Source organism: Gekko japonicus, unplaced genomic scaffold (assembly GCF_001447785.1).
Source record: "Gekko japonicus isolate JY-2015 unplaced genomic scaffold, Gekko_japonicus_V1.1 scaffold931, whole genome shotgun sequence".
Lineage (NCBI taxonomy): Eukaryota > Metazoa > Chordata > Lepidosauria > Squamata > Gekkonidae > Gekko > Gekko japonicus.
The window spans coordinates 86889-100384 of record NW_015167566.1 but is presented as its reverse complement, the minus strand read 5'-3'; the positions used below and the strand labels follow the sequence as shown (position 1 = coordinate 100384).

General features: G+C 44.5%; 1 protein-coding gene across 5 annotated transcripts in view; it reads left to right on the top strand.

The window, feature by feature from the left end:
- Positions 1–9994: 9994 nt before the first annotated feature.
- RPL21 (ribosomal protein L21) overlaps positions 9995–13496 on the top strand; it is a 5967-nt gene continuing 2465 nt past the window's right edge. Inside the window, exons 1-4 of one of the 5 annotated variants that reach the window (XM_015413829.1) lie at positions 10025–10070; positions 11404–11432; positions 11997–12075; positions 12734–12795. In XM_015413829.1, coding sequence (XP_015269315.1) covers positions 12009–12075; positions 12734–12795 — 129 coding nt within the window. In that variant the 5' untranslated portion in view covers positions 10025–10070; positions 11404–11432; positions 11997–12008. The other 4 variants (XM_015413828.1, XM_015413830.1, XM_015413827.1 and 1 more) reach the window with 4 other exon arrangements.

The following is a 13496-nucleotide window of genomic DNA, read 5'->3' as shown; positions in this document are numbered from 1 at the left end:
AGCGGCTCCGCCCGCCTCAAGGAAACTATTCCGAGCAGTTTCAACAGCCCAAGGGGGCGCGCGCGCGCGCGAGCAAGCGAAGAAACAGCACGCGCCAGAACACACACATGCGCACAGGCACCTAGTGCGCGCGCGAGGGCTTTTTGACTCTCCTCACCTTTCCCCCCTCCCGCGCGCAAGTGTACTCGCTAGCGACTGCGCGCGCATACACACTTGCGCGAGGCGGCCCCTCTTCCGGCCTTCTATCTGTTTGCCGCGGCTGAATGATAGCAAATAGGTTTCACTTGGATCCTAGCGCCGGGGAGTTTTCGGGACCTCATAGCGCAGCCAATCACATCTCTCAGGTCAGGAGGCACTGTACGTCTATGTTACGCTGATTTCATTTCAGACATGGTCTGGGTCTCCCCACTCCTCCGTGGCAAAGCATGTCTTTAAAAATGCACTCCCTCCAAGGCAAGGGCTACGAGTGGATGCAACAGCATGTCCCTCTGGGATGTATACTGTGAAGTAAGTCCTGTTCACTTTAAACTGGGGCTTACTTGCTGTCAAATACTGGGTTCTGGATGCATTGCAGTGAAACAGCTCTACTTTATTAGGTGATTTCAGGAACACTACAAGACAAACTCCAGGGCAGCTGCCCTGTTTTTAGGCATGTAATCACCACACCCCAAAGACACCCCACTCCCAAGGATAGGATATTTACATAACACTGTTTCTCTATTGGTCTACTCCAGGATCCTAGTAAGCTATTGTTCAGGGGAAACTAGCTCACCCAGATCCAGATACTAGTTCAGGGATGACTCTGGCTCAATATACAACACTTGCAATGCAAATAAGTCTACATATCATATACTTTTGCCTTTATGAATCCATTGAGAGACCCTTCTGTGTAAAAAACCAATGCTGTGGGATGCATCTGCACACAAGATTGCAGACCTAAATTATGCCAGAATCCAGAGCTGCAAAGCCTTCCAACGGCTAGGTAAAGGTTTCCTTGCTTGAAAGCCAGTCGAGTCCGACTCTAGGGTTGCGGTGCTCATCTCTGTTTCAAAGCCGAAGAGCCAGCGCTGTCCGAAGACGTTTCCGTGGTCATGTGGCCGGCATGACTAAACACCAAGGCGCACGGAATGCTGTCACCTTCCCATCGAAGGTTTCTTGCTTTCAAACTGCTAGGTTGGCAGGAGACCAACAGCTACAGAACACCTTTCATTCATCACTGAAAAACCAAAGTAAAACCCACTGGCTGTGGTCACACACTAAATAATCTACTTTCAATCCACTTTCCAACTGGAGTTTGCCAGTTAGAAAGTGGATTGAAAGTGGTTTATTTAGTGTGTGTGACGGCAGCCACTCACTTCGGGGAGGAAAGGCAAAAGGTGAAGCTGCCTTATACTCAGACAATTTGGCAAGGAAAATTGTGCTGATATGGACACCTTCCCATTTGCATGGTGTGCAGGTGTGCTTTCACTGATCTTTCAAAAAACTATCCTCTTAAATGGTCTTGGTCCATCATATCTGCAGGACCACATCTCTCCCTAACAACTTTGCCAGGGCCGTCTGCAGGTGCCACCCTGCAAATAAGCAAAGTTGATAACTGCTTGCACATGTGCACATTCACTGTTCTGCCCCTTGTAAAATGGCCTGCCTGGCAAGATCAGGAAGGCTCCCACTCTCCTGACCTTCTGTAAACTATGCAAAGCTGAGCTGTTCAGGAGGGATTTTTTAAAATACAGGTAAGGTAATGGGGCTGCACTGTCATGAAATGGTTCAGAAAGATTATATGGTAAAGGGACAAGGACTGTGGACTATACTATGTTCTGCCTGTTTCTATAATTACGGCCCTACTAGGTAATTTCTGCATTGCTTAACTGCCTTGTTTAAATCTATATGCTTCATTTCAGGTTTGTTTCAGCACAGTTTTAGATTTCTGCTTGTTTTCAGATTTTTGCAGTCCAGCCCCTATTGCCCTGTTTATTTGATGTACTATTCTGTTGTCTGTATATAATTTACTGTATGTAATCCAACCTGAGTCTCAGGCTGACCCAACTGAGCTCTGAGAAGCAGCAGGAGACAGAGCTGCTGGAGGGGTTTTAAGTTGTTGCAGAGTCCAGGTTGTTTGAGAAAGGGTGCTTTGTTTGACCGTAATTGGATTGCCTGGGTGTAATTTTAATAGCTGCTAGCCCTGCCCTCTGCTGGGTGAGGCTTCTATTTAAGGCTGGCACCTCACCAGAGACACAAGCCTCTGGTGAGAGCCAAAGAGCTCTCAGCCTAGGGACTCTTAAACTAGGGGCTCTGTAAGAGGCCTAAGAAGGACCAGAAATCCAGAGCCCTGGTCGCCTTGTGCTCCCAGTAAGGCAAGTAGAGTTTCCACAAGGAGAGCCACGTAAATATGAAGGGTTTTTAAAATGGGGATTATATATAATTTTTTAAACAGCAATTATGAAGGTAAAAGGCTAGCAGGCAGTTGGAGGCTATCCAGTGTTTTGCATGGAGTGGCACATGTATGACTGTCTGCCCACTGGACAGAATTCTTGGGTGTGTACCTGGTGCAAGGAACTCCTAGTTCTCAGGGAACGGGTTTGTACCCTTGAGGCCAAGGTGGCTGGCCTGGAGAAGCAGAGACAGTCAGGCGCATGGAGAAGACTCTCGGGGACTTGTGAGATATGTCCCACTCTGAATATGGCAGCCCCACCGTTGTCAGGGAGCATGAGGGTTGAGAGGAAACAGCACTGTGCTGAGGATAAGGGGAATGTGCCCTCAGAAGGGACCTCTTCTTCAGTTGGTGAACAGAGCAGGGAGGGAGGGAGAGAGGGGGGCTCTTGGTAGTTGGTGATTCGATCCTTAGGCAGGTAGACAGCTGGGTGGCGAACCCGCATACTGACCGTATGGTAACTGTATGGTGACTTGCCTGCCTGGTGCGAAGGTAGTGGACATTACACATGTTCTAGATAGAGTGGTAGACAGTGCTGGGGAGGAGCCAGTGGTTGTGGTACATGTGGGCACCAACAATGTGGGGAAATGCAGTTGTGAGGTCCTGGAAGAAAAAATTAGGCTGTTAGTCAGGAGACTCAAGGCCAGGACCTCCAAGATAGCTTTCTCAGAAGTACTACCTGTTCCACGCGCAGGGCCGGAGAAACAGGCACAGATCAGGAATCTCAATATGTGGATGAGACGATGGTGTAGGGGGGAAGGGTTCACGTTTGTTAGGCACTGGGATGCTTTTTGGAACAAGAGGGAGCTGTACAAAAGAGATGGTCTCTACTTGTCCTGAGAAGGAAGCAGGTTGCTGGCCCTTAAAATCAAAAAGGTGGCAGAGCAGTTTTTAAACTGAATATTTGGTGAAAGCTGACAGGAGATGAAAAGTCTCTGGTTCAGGATGGCTCATCTCAAAGAGATGAAGGGGTAGCTGATACTTTTCTACAAGGAAATAGATTAGAATTGTCCACTGAGACTGTGGCTAACGATATGGACTGCGTGGCAAGGAGGAATTTCACATTACCCAGTTTCACCCGGTTTCAAGCCGGTAATGATCCATTTTGAAGTGAACCAGTACAGGGCTGCCATTTCACACCGGGCTTTCCCCTACCGGAAAAGAGCCGGATCAGAGGCGGTTTGGCATTTCAGACTGCACCGCTTTGTTTTCCCGCTGTTTTCCGCCATGCGGGTGATCTCCGTCTTTTTTTTAAAAAAACACGGTCGATTTATAGCGCTATAGTGCTATAATGCAACAGTGGTATAGCAACCCTATACATAGATACATCTGCCCCCCTGGAAACAATTACCCCATTGGATAGCAGCTTCCAGCGGGACATCAGGGCATCACCGATTGGTGAGAGCGATGTTGCTAACCCTTCCATGCCCAAAGACAAGTCAGGAGAAGGTGAGGGGTTGTCACGTTGCCACCGAGAAACAAGTACCCCATTGGACAGCAGGTTCAGGCGGGAGATCAGAGCAGATGGTCACAGAACCTACCAGGGGAGAGGCGATCTTGGATTTGGTCCTAAGTAATGCCCAAGACCTGGTGATAGATGTAAAAGTGATTGCACCACTTGGGTACAGTGACTATAATGTTATTGAGTTCAACATTTGTATAAATAGGGAGTTGCCCAAAAAGACTGACACAACCACTTTTAACTTTAAAAGGGGTAACATCTCTGAAATGAAAGGTAAGAAGGATTCCTTTAAGCGGTGGAAAGCTAGAATTCACTGCCACAGGAGGTGGCGGTGGCTACAAGCATGGACAGCTTCAAGAGGGAACTGGATAAACATATGGAGCAGAGGTCCATCAGTGGCTATTAGCCACAAGGTATAGATAGGAACTCACAAGCTGGGCCAGGTGATGCTCTGTGTTCTTGGGGGGGGGCAACAGTGGGAGGGCTTCTAGTGTCCTGACCCCACTGATGGACCTCCTGATGGCACCTGGTATTTTTGGCCACTGTGTGACAGAGTGTTGGACTAGATGGGCCATTGGCCTGATCCAACATTGGCTTCTCTTATGTTCTTCGTCTCAGTGAGGTTGATAAAAGGGAACAGAGGCTGTGGCAAATAAAATGCAAGTTTGTGATCAGGCAAGCTAAAAGGGAATATGAGGAGCATATAGCAAAAAACATAAAGACGAACAATAAAACTTTCTTCAAATACATTAGAAGCAGGAAACCAGCCAGGGAGGCAGTGGGACCCTTGGATGACCAAGGAGTAAAAGGAGTACTGAAGGACAATAGGGAAATGCCTGAGAAGCTGAATGCATTTTTTGCCTCTGTCTTCACTGTGGAAGATGAGAAATGCTTGTCCACTCCAGAACCACTGATTTCAGAAGGGGTGATGAAAGACCTGAGTCAGATTGAGGTGACGAGAGAGGAAGTCCTACGACTGATAGACAATGTAAAAACTGATTAATCACCAGGCCCGGATGGCATGCATCCAGTTCTGAAAGAACTCAAATGTGAACTTCTGGATCTCCTGACAAAAATATGTAATCTTTCCTTAAAATCTGCCTCCATTCCTGAGGGCTCGAAGGTAGCTAGTGTCACACCCATCTTTAAAAAGGGTTCCAGAGGAGATCTGAGAAATTACAGGCCAGTCAGTCTGACGACAATACCGGGTAAATTGGTGGAAACTGTTATTAAAGAGAGAATTAGTAGGCACATTGATGAACAAAAACTATTGAGGCAGACTCAGCATGGGTTCTGTAAGGGAAGGTCTTGTCTCACTAACATGTTAGTGTTCTCTGAGTGGGTAAACAAACACATGGACAAAGGGGACCCAAGAGATGTTGTTTACCTTGACTTCCAGAAAGCTTTTGATAAAGTTCCTCATCAAAGGCTCCTAAGTAAGCTCAACAGTCATGGGATAAAAGGACAAGTCCTCTTGTGGATCAAAACCTGGCTAATTAATAGGAAACAGATTGAGTATAAATGGGCAACTTTCACAGTGGAGGGTGGTAAGCAGTGGGGTACCACAGGGATCAATTAATTATTTGGAGTTGGGAGTAAGCAGTGAAGTGGCTAAATTTGCAGATGACACTAAATTGTTCAGGGTGTTGAGAACCAGGGAGGATTGTGAGGCACTTCAAAGGGATCTGTCGAGGACAGGTGAGTGGGCGTCAACGTGGCAAATGGGGGTCAGTTTGGCCAAGTGCAAAGTGATGCACATTGGGGCCAAAAATCCTAACTATAAATACACGTTGATGGGGTCTGAACTGACCAAAAGAGAGAACTTGGAGTTGTAGTAGATAACTCAATGAAAATGTCAAGACAGTGTTCGACTGCAATAAAAAAGGCCAGTGCTATGCTGGAGATTATTAGGAAGGGAATTGAAAACAAATCAGCCAGTATCATAACGCCCAGGGGTCATTTGGGGGGGGGACGCGGGGGGACGCCATCCCCCCGGGTGTGGTGCGGGAGGGCGGGGCCTGGAGCTCCCTGCTGGTGCCCGCTGGAGGTCGCCGCCGGCTGTGGGGAGGACACACTTCCGGTGATGTCAGGGTGTGTGGCATATGCTAATGAGTTATGCTAATGAGTCCCCCTAGCTCTTTTTCTACGAAATGACCCCTGATAACGCCCCTGTATAAATCGATGGTGAGACCACATTTGGAATACTGTGTACAATTCTGGTCACCACACCTGAGAAAAGATATTATAACATTGGAAAAAGTGCAGAAAAGGGCAACTAGAATGATAAAAGGATTGAAACACTTTCCCTATGAAGAAAAGTTAAAGTGTTTGGGGCTCTTTAGCTTGGAGAAACGACGACTGAATAGAGCAGGTAGAGAAAGAAGTACTTTTCTTCCTTTCTCACAATACAAGAACTTGTGGGCACTCAATGAAATTGCTGAGCAGTTGGGTTAGAACAGATAAAAGGCAATACTTCACCCAAAGAATGATTAACACATGGAATTCACTGCCACAGGAGGTACACACAGTGTAATTGGCCTTGGGTGGAGAGAAGAGGAGGAGATTGGATTTATACCCCGCCCTTCACTACCTGAAGGAGTCTCAGAGCAGTTTACAATCCTTTTCTCCTCCCCTCCCCACGACAGATACCTGTGAGATCGGTGGGGCTGAGAGAGCTCTCTTGAGAAGTGCCCTTGAGAGAACAGCTCTGAAAGTATGACTGACCCAAGGTCACACCAGCAGCTGCATGTGGAGGAGTGGGGAATCAAACCCGGTTCTCCCGGATTAGAGTCCATGCTCTTAACCACTGCACCAAATTGGCTCTCACTGAGAAAGGCACACTATAAATAAAATTAAATGGTTTTGTTTTATTTGAATAACTGCCAAAGACTAGTAAAGCTGTTATATTTTATAAATGTATAAAATTAAAAATATGTGCTCCGATTAATGTTTACTTTAAAAACTTTCTCTATTGATGCTCTGCTACATGAAATGACAGACAAATGGAGCCATGGTATAATGCAATGACATCACGTGTCCTTTTTTCAATACACATTGAAGGGAAACACTGGTCAGCAGCTTTTCTGCAAAGTGTAGATTAAGCCTGATCAAACATTTTAGGATTGTGAAAGATATTCTGTAAAATAAAAAAATCTACTGTGTCAATTGCAGTGCTGTTTGTTGTAATGTTTCCTGTGATAGAAAATCTAGGACAATTGGTAGCAGCTTGTGTAGGGCTGATTGCAGAGTGATTGTTATGTTTGTGAGGCAATCAATTCTTAAATAATGCTGGCTTTGTTGTCAAGAAAACTAAAGTACAATCATTTTGATTCTCTTCCTCTCTTGGAATATTGTGTCTCTAGAAAACCTGCAGTTGTTCTATGCATTTGCAGATGGTCAGTTAATCTAAAAGTCCCACCTGGCTGTATCTAAGAATAAAATATATTATCTGCAGCTTGTTCACATGCTAATTTTCAAGGCTATCCTTTGGCTTCTGTACCTCAAAAATACAGGACATCTAACCTACATGAGTGATCTTCAACTCTTATGGACCAGGAGGTCCCTCTTAAGCATGGCCCATTACTGAGCTGCAAGCACAACATCAGAGTCACTTGACAGGATGGATGGCATTATCATCTCACTGGTGCCAAGGCCAGGACTGTGGGCAACAGAACAAGAGGGCTGGTACCAGGATGTATTCCGTAATAAGGAACAAGCCATGGAGGAATCAGTTTGGTGTAGTGGTTAAGTGCGCGGACTCTAATCTGGGAGAACTGGGTTTGATTCCCCACTCCTCCACTTGCACCTGCTGGATGACCTTGGGCAAGCCATAGTTCTGGCACAGCTGTTCTTGAAAAAGACCAGTCTATGTGAGAGCTCTCTCAGCCCCACCTACCTCACAGGGTGTCTGTTGTGGGGAAAGGAAGGGAAAGGGATTGTAAACCGCTCTGAGACTCCCTTGGGTAGTGAAGGGCGAGGTATACCAATCTCTTTTCTTCTTCTTCTTTTACCACTAAGTTCACCTTGCCACCCCGCCCTTGAGCAGAGAGAGAGTTGAGGGGTGTGGCCTTTGCTTTGCATGCATGCATACTAGCAGCAGGTCCATTCAAGAGGCAGCAAAAATATTGTGGTTCTGTAGGGGCCCTTGACCCAGCTGTTGGCCTTCACTATTCTACGTAAGCAACCACATATTTCTATAAGTGATAGTGGTATATTTGCTATATGTGGCTCCTTTAAACTCATTTTGAGTGTCACTTTGAGAACTTTTACAGTTGAAAAGCAACTGATAAGAAGAACTGCTTTATTCTTTATCAAGTGTATTTAAGATTTTCAGACAGCTCAGGTTGGGGCATAGGGGAATTTGCAATAATTTTTAAACTACCGTATATGACAGTAGGGATGGCTGGGTAGTGTTTCTTCCTGTGCATGCTACACCAGATGCACATTGTGGATTAATGTATGATATATCTTGATTTCTGTATGGTAACCACTCCTACAGCAAAATGGGTCTCGAGGTAACATTAATCCATAGATTTGAAAATCTTGGTGGTAATGAGTTGTAAAGTAGTGAGTTGCATCTTTTGCTTCAAACAAGAAGTTTGATTTGAATTTCCGTCAAATAAATTAACTTGTCTGTTGTTTAGTGAGGAAAAATCATTATGTTCATTACGTATTTTCACACCTCCAGCTCTGCAATCAATTGATCAAAGGCAAGGTAGTTAAATAAAACGTTAATAGCTTGACATCCCTCCACAATAGTTTGCATTACTCAAGACAAAGGCTTGGATGAAATAAAAGCTTCAGGTGTATACAATAACCATATAGGAGCTGCCTTACACTGAACCAGACCAGCCAGCTTGGTTCTATGTACTCCACTTGACAGCAGCTCTCCAAAATCTCAAGTCTTTGCCAGCCCATCTGAACTGGGAAGATGCCATGGGACTGTATCTGGGACATGCTGCTTGCCAGGCATAATTCTACTAGCGAGCTAGATGCCCTCTGGAATACTCCGTTATGACCCAGAAACAAAACACAAGGCAGGGTTATACAGATGCAAGACTAACAGGTTGTGCAGCAGCTTGATGGTTGTGGTCATCAGTAGAAGGAAGCAGGTTTTACTTCCATTCCAATGTACTTCTATGCTAGAAATTCTCTACTCCCATATACCATTTATTGGGATTAGAGATAAAGATGTACTTGAAGGCAGTGCTGCAATGAGTGGGGAAATTGTCCATTTTGACATTTGGGATGCAATCCTATCTACACTTATCCAGGGTTGCATTATGACTTTCATGGGCCCTAGACACTTTGCCTTCATGCTTCCACCATAATAATATCAATATTAAAAATTATTTTTAATATAATTTTAAATACTTCAGTTTTTTCCTGTTTTAGGCAAAATTTAATAATTTTTGTGGGCATTTCATTTTTTTCTGATGTGAGAAAAAATTAAAACACTTTATTTGACCCTAAAATTTCATTTCCCCCTCTTCTGATTTTAAAAGAAATTAAAACAATTTCGTGGGACTTGGCACTGTGCGTAATGGATAAGTCGGCCCTGCACTTACTTGAGAGTCAGCCCCAATAACCAAAGTGAAACTTCTGAATAAACAAAAGTTACTTCTGAACTCCGAGTAACTCTCCAGGATCTCATTGGCAGCGATCTGACATGTATGAAGATTTGCGATAGAGAAAACTTTAAAAATTCTAGTCTAGTTTACCATAATGACCAACGACCACTCTGTTATAACTTAGCCAGTCAAATAAGTGCTGGAAAAGAAAGCGCCGCTATATTAGCACACGCACATGGAGTTCCGTGGCCACAACCAACCTAGCGATTACCCGTTCCGTCCCCCCCCCCCTCCTTAGGTTCCGTCCCCTTTAAATCACATGAGCGTTAGGGGGGCTTTGCAAAACTTGTCTACTTGATTGCCTGCCTCAGTGTTTACCTCAACTGTTAGGTAGAAAGGGGAGAAAAATTCGGGGGGCCAGATGGGTGGTTCCTTGTTTTCTTGTTCACAGGACCACACGCGGAGTTTTTCTTTTTCCTTCCCTTTCCTATCAGGCATTTGATAGATAGCACTTATAGCGCAAGCCGCCCACCCTGGGAGACAGGAAGGAAGGAGAGCCGAGGAAGCTCCGCCCTCTGTCTTTTCGGCCTTTGACGCCATTTCAGAGGTACACGGCCGGGCCCCGCTGCTTTTCTGGCCTCCTTCAAAGGCCGCTCACGGGGCCTGTAAGAACCGGGTTCTCTCCGGGGTGATGTGGGGAAGGGTGCAGGGGAAAAAGAAAGCATAGAGCGAAGTTGGGTGGCAGCGCCGAGACGGCGTGAGGGATGGAGCGGCTTAGTGAGCGTGGAAGGAAAGAAGGAAGGGGGAAGCCGCGGAAAGAACGCGTGGAAGGCGGCAGGTGGGGCGGGAGAAAGTAGAGAAGCCGCTGCTGAAAGGAGGGGGCGATCTTGGTTGAGGTGATCCAGGGGGAGGGGCGGATCCAGGCGCACGTGTTGCAGATTTAGGCTGCTCTCGTGGTGGAAGACGAGGCCTCTGTTTCCCCCCCCCCCCCCTCTGAATTCTGTTTCTGACTTAGGCCCTGCTCGTGCAACCTGTAGGCTTTTAGGTGGGGAAGCGTTTTCTGGACTTGTAAGAATGTAATAGGTTTCCTGTTGGATCGGATTGCTGCTCCAGCGTCCTGGGAAGGAGGAGAGGGTTGCATGTTTTACTGCTTCCCGTGCTTCTAAAACTAATCATGGGGGTCAAGACACAGAATTGGCCCCCAAAAAATCTTCTCGCTTGACAGGCTCTCTTTGGAAGAGCAGAAAGCACACCTTCCCGCCATGGGATAGCATTGGAATTAGGGTTTCTTAAGTGCTCTCTTAGTCTTTGTAATTTTTGTACTGTATATGACATTTCCTTGTTTGCTTATAATTGAGTAGGTGGATTTTTAAAAAAGACAACGTTATTGGTAGATATGTTATGATGTGTTTTAGTTTATTTTCTGTATCTTATTTATGGTTGTATGATTTTAATTGGTTATTAGTGTAATTTGCTTTGGAACCCTGGTTCCAAAGAGACTGCGATAAAAGCTTTTAAAATTAGCAATACAAAGGAACGTAGTACAGTGCAGGGCAGGCTTTATCACTGGAAATGTGCAGAAGGTCTTAAACGGCCATAAAGTGTATTTGTTTCATTGACTATAAAATCTCCAAAATGAAAATGTTTTACGTTGCCTTAAAGTTGAACAAAACCAGCTGTGTCATAAGCCAGTGGCCAGTCTTTCAGATGCAAGAGGAGTCTGATTTATGAAAGCTTCTGCCACTGGAAGTGTGATAGTTTTAAAAGTACGATCTTAATTGCTTTTGGTTGCAGAAAACTAGCATGGCACGGAGTGATATCCATGTTGGTTTTGTGCAGTCAAAAGCAATCAAGATTGGACTTTAAAAATATCACACACAGTTTTTGTGGCAAAGGCCACAATCAGAATGATAGTAATAAAATTCTCCTTGTTTTTGCAGCTAGTGTTAACAGCTGTGCCTCATAACAGGTGTGTATTTTGAAACTTGATGTCAGACAACCTATACTGATCTTTAGAAGTCTGACTATCAGGCTCAGTTATCAAGCTCCATCCTCTCGAATTGGACCATCCTCTGGAATAGGGCTTACATGTCAGAGAGAGGAACAAGGTGCGTGAAGAAAACAACAGATTTTTGTTCAGTTTTAAGATAGCCAGTGAGGTCCTTAGCCTTTAGTGCAGTTACATTTAAAATGAAAAGTGCTTTGGTTTATCTGCTATTTGGCTTCATTGGTAGTCCTGGAGGGACAGAAGCACTTGGCCTGGGGTGGTCTTATTAGTGCTTGGGTGGCACCATAGCCATGTGGTACAAGTGATGTAGGATTGACTTCGTATAACATATATTAGGAAGTTAATGTCATATGGCAGGCCTTTGCATGGCATCCATTAGGGTAAAGTGTGTTCTTCTAAGGCTTTTCCTTCCTTGCCGAACTGGTGCTTGAGATTTCAGTAGGTTCTACCTGTAGAGAACTCAAAAGGCAGCATTACAGTTAAGCATGTAGATTTTTATTTATGCAGTTTCTTTTTCTCTCATAGTAATCAGGCAGTATGACCAATACAAAGGGGAAGAGGAGAGGGACTCGTTATATGTTCTCGAGACCCTTCCGCAAACATGGTAAGTACTATCACTGGAACCATTGTAGTTGTCAGGGCGGTGATAGCTCCAGCTGTCCTAGAAAGAGCCTTCACTGATTGGAGAGTCAAGGGGCACCATAGCCAGTAGTGGGGTAATCAGAATCAGCTGAATTTATGCAGTCTTGTTAAATTTACATACACACACACACTTCTTTGTGCCCACGACTGCCTTGAAATAATATCCAGGTTTTATTTGATAGCTGCTTTCTGGTTCTTGATCGTTACTAGGAAAATGGCAGAACTCTTATCTGTTAGGGCTGCTATCAGTGGGTTGAGAATTTGGTGGAAAGAGGATGTTTTTTAATATAGAGAAATATAAATTAAGAGCCTGAGCTTCCACAGAATTCAAAGCTATTTTCATACTCCTGTGACTTTCAGGTTAGAGATTATAGCCAAAATATTCCATGCTTACTAGTATGTTTATTAATAAACTAGCAAGCAAAGGATAGTTTGTCATGATTTCTGCCAAACCTAATGGCTCAAGGTGGCTTACAGAAGCCTGGCCCTGATCACAGGAAACAATCAAGGGGAAAGAAAAGATCACTGGATGAATCCATAACTCTGGATTCCCAGGTCTGTCACTTGTTTGTATACAGAAATTTAGTAAAAATAACGGATTCTTGTGTTTTTTTTAATAGGTGTTGTTCCACTGGCCACCTACATGCGCATTTACAAGAAGGGTGATATTGTGGACATCAAGGTAACTTTTACATAGTGCTCTAGTGTCAAAATAGTTGTGTTCTTTTTAAATAATAAATAGGAGAACAATTAGCTGTTTTCTGGATTCTCCAAGAGTATCAAATACTAGATTTTGTACCATGTTCTGCTTGCTTTTTGTCTGTTACTGCATACGATTACTTAAAAAGTATACAAAGGAAAAACAATGCAGTTCAGTCTTTTCAGTGAATCTGAGCACACTGAGTTCTCACTGCTTTGTAGCAAGAACTGTTAATTCCTCACTTGGCACGGAATACAGAATTGCTTCTTGAAAAATGTTCCAATGAAACTCTTCAAATGTTTCCTACACATAAACTTGTTAAAGGCAGCCATCTTCAGTGTACTGCATGAATACTGATACGAAACTTTGTATTAATGTTCAATTTCACAACCTGTTGGAGCATTGCCTTGCGACACCTCTGACTCTCTGGGGCTTGATGATGACTGTCTCTTATGATTGCTTTTCTAATAGCAAAGTGAGCAAATCATTTCACCGGCACTGAAAGCAAATCAGAGTTGTCACGGGGCTGTCTTGTGTATTTAATTTTGTTTGGCTGCTTGAGTAATTTAAAGATAGGAGAAAAGTTGCTCTGGTTTGTTGGTCTACTCAAAGTGTGTTTTAACACATCCGTATAGCAATCTGGATTTGGTTGTTGTGTGATTAGACTCCTTGCAAAAAACAAA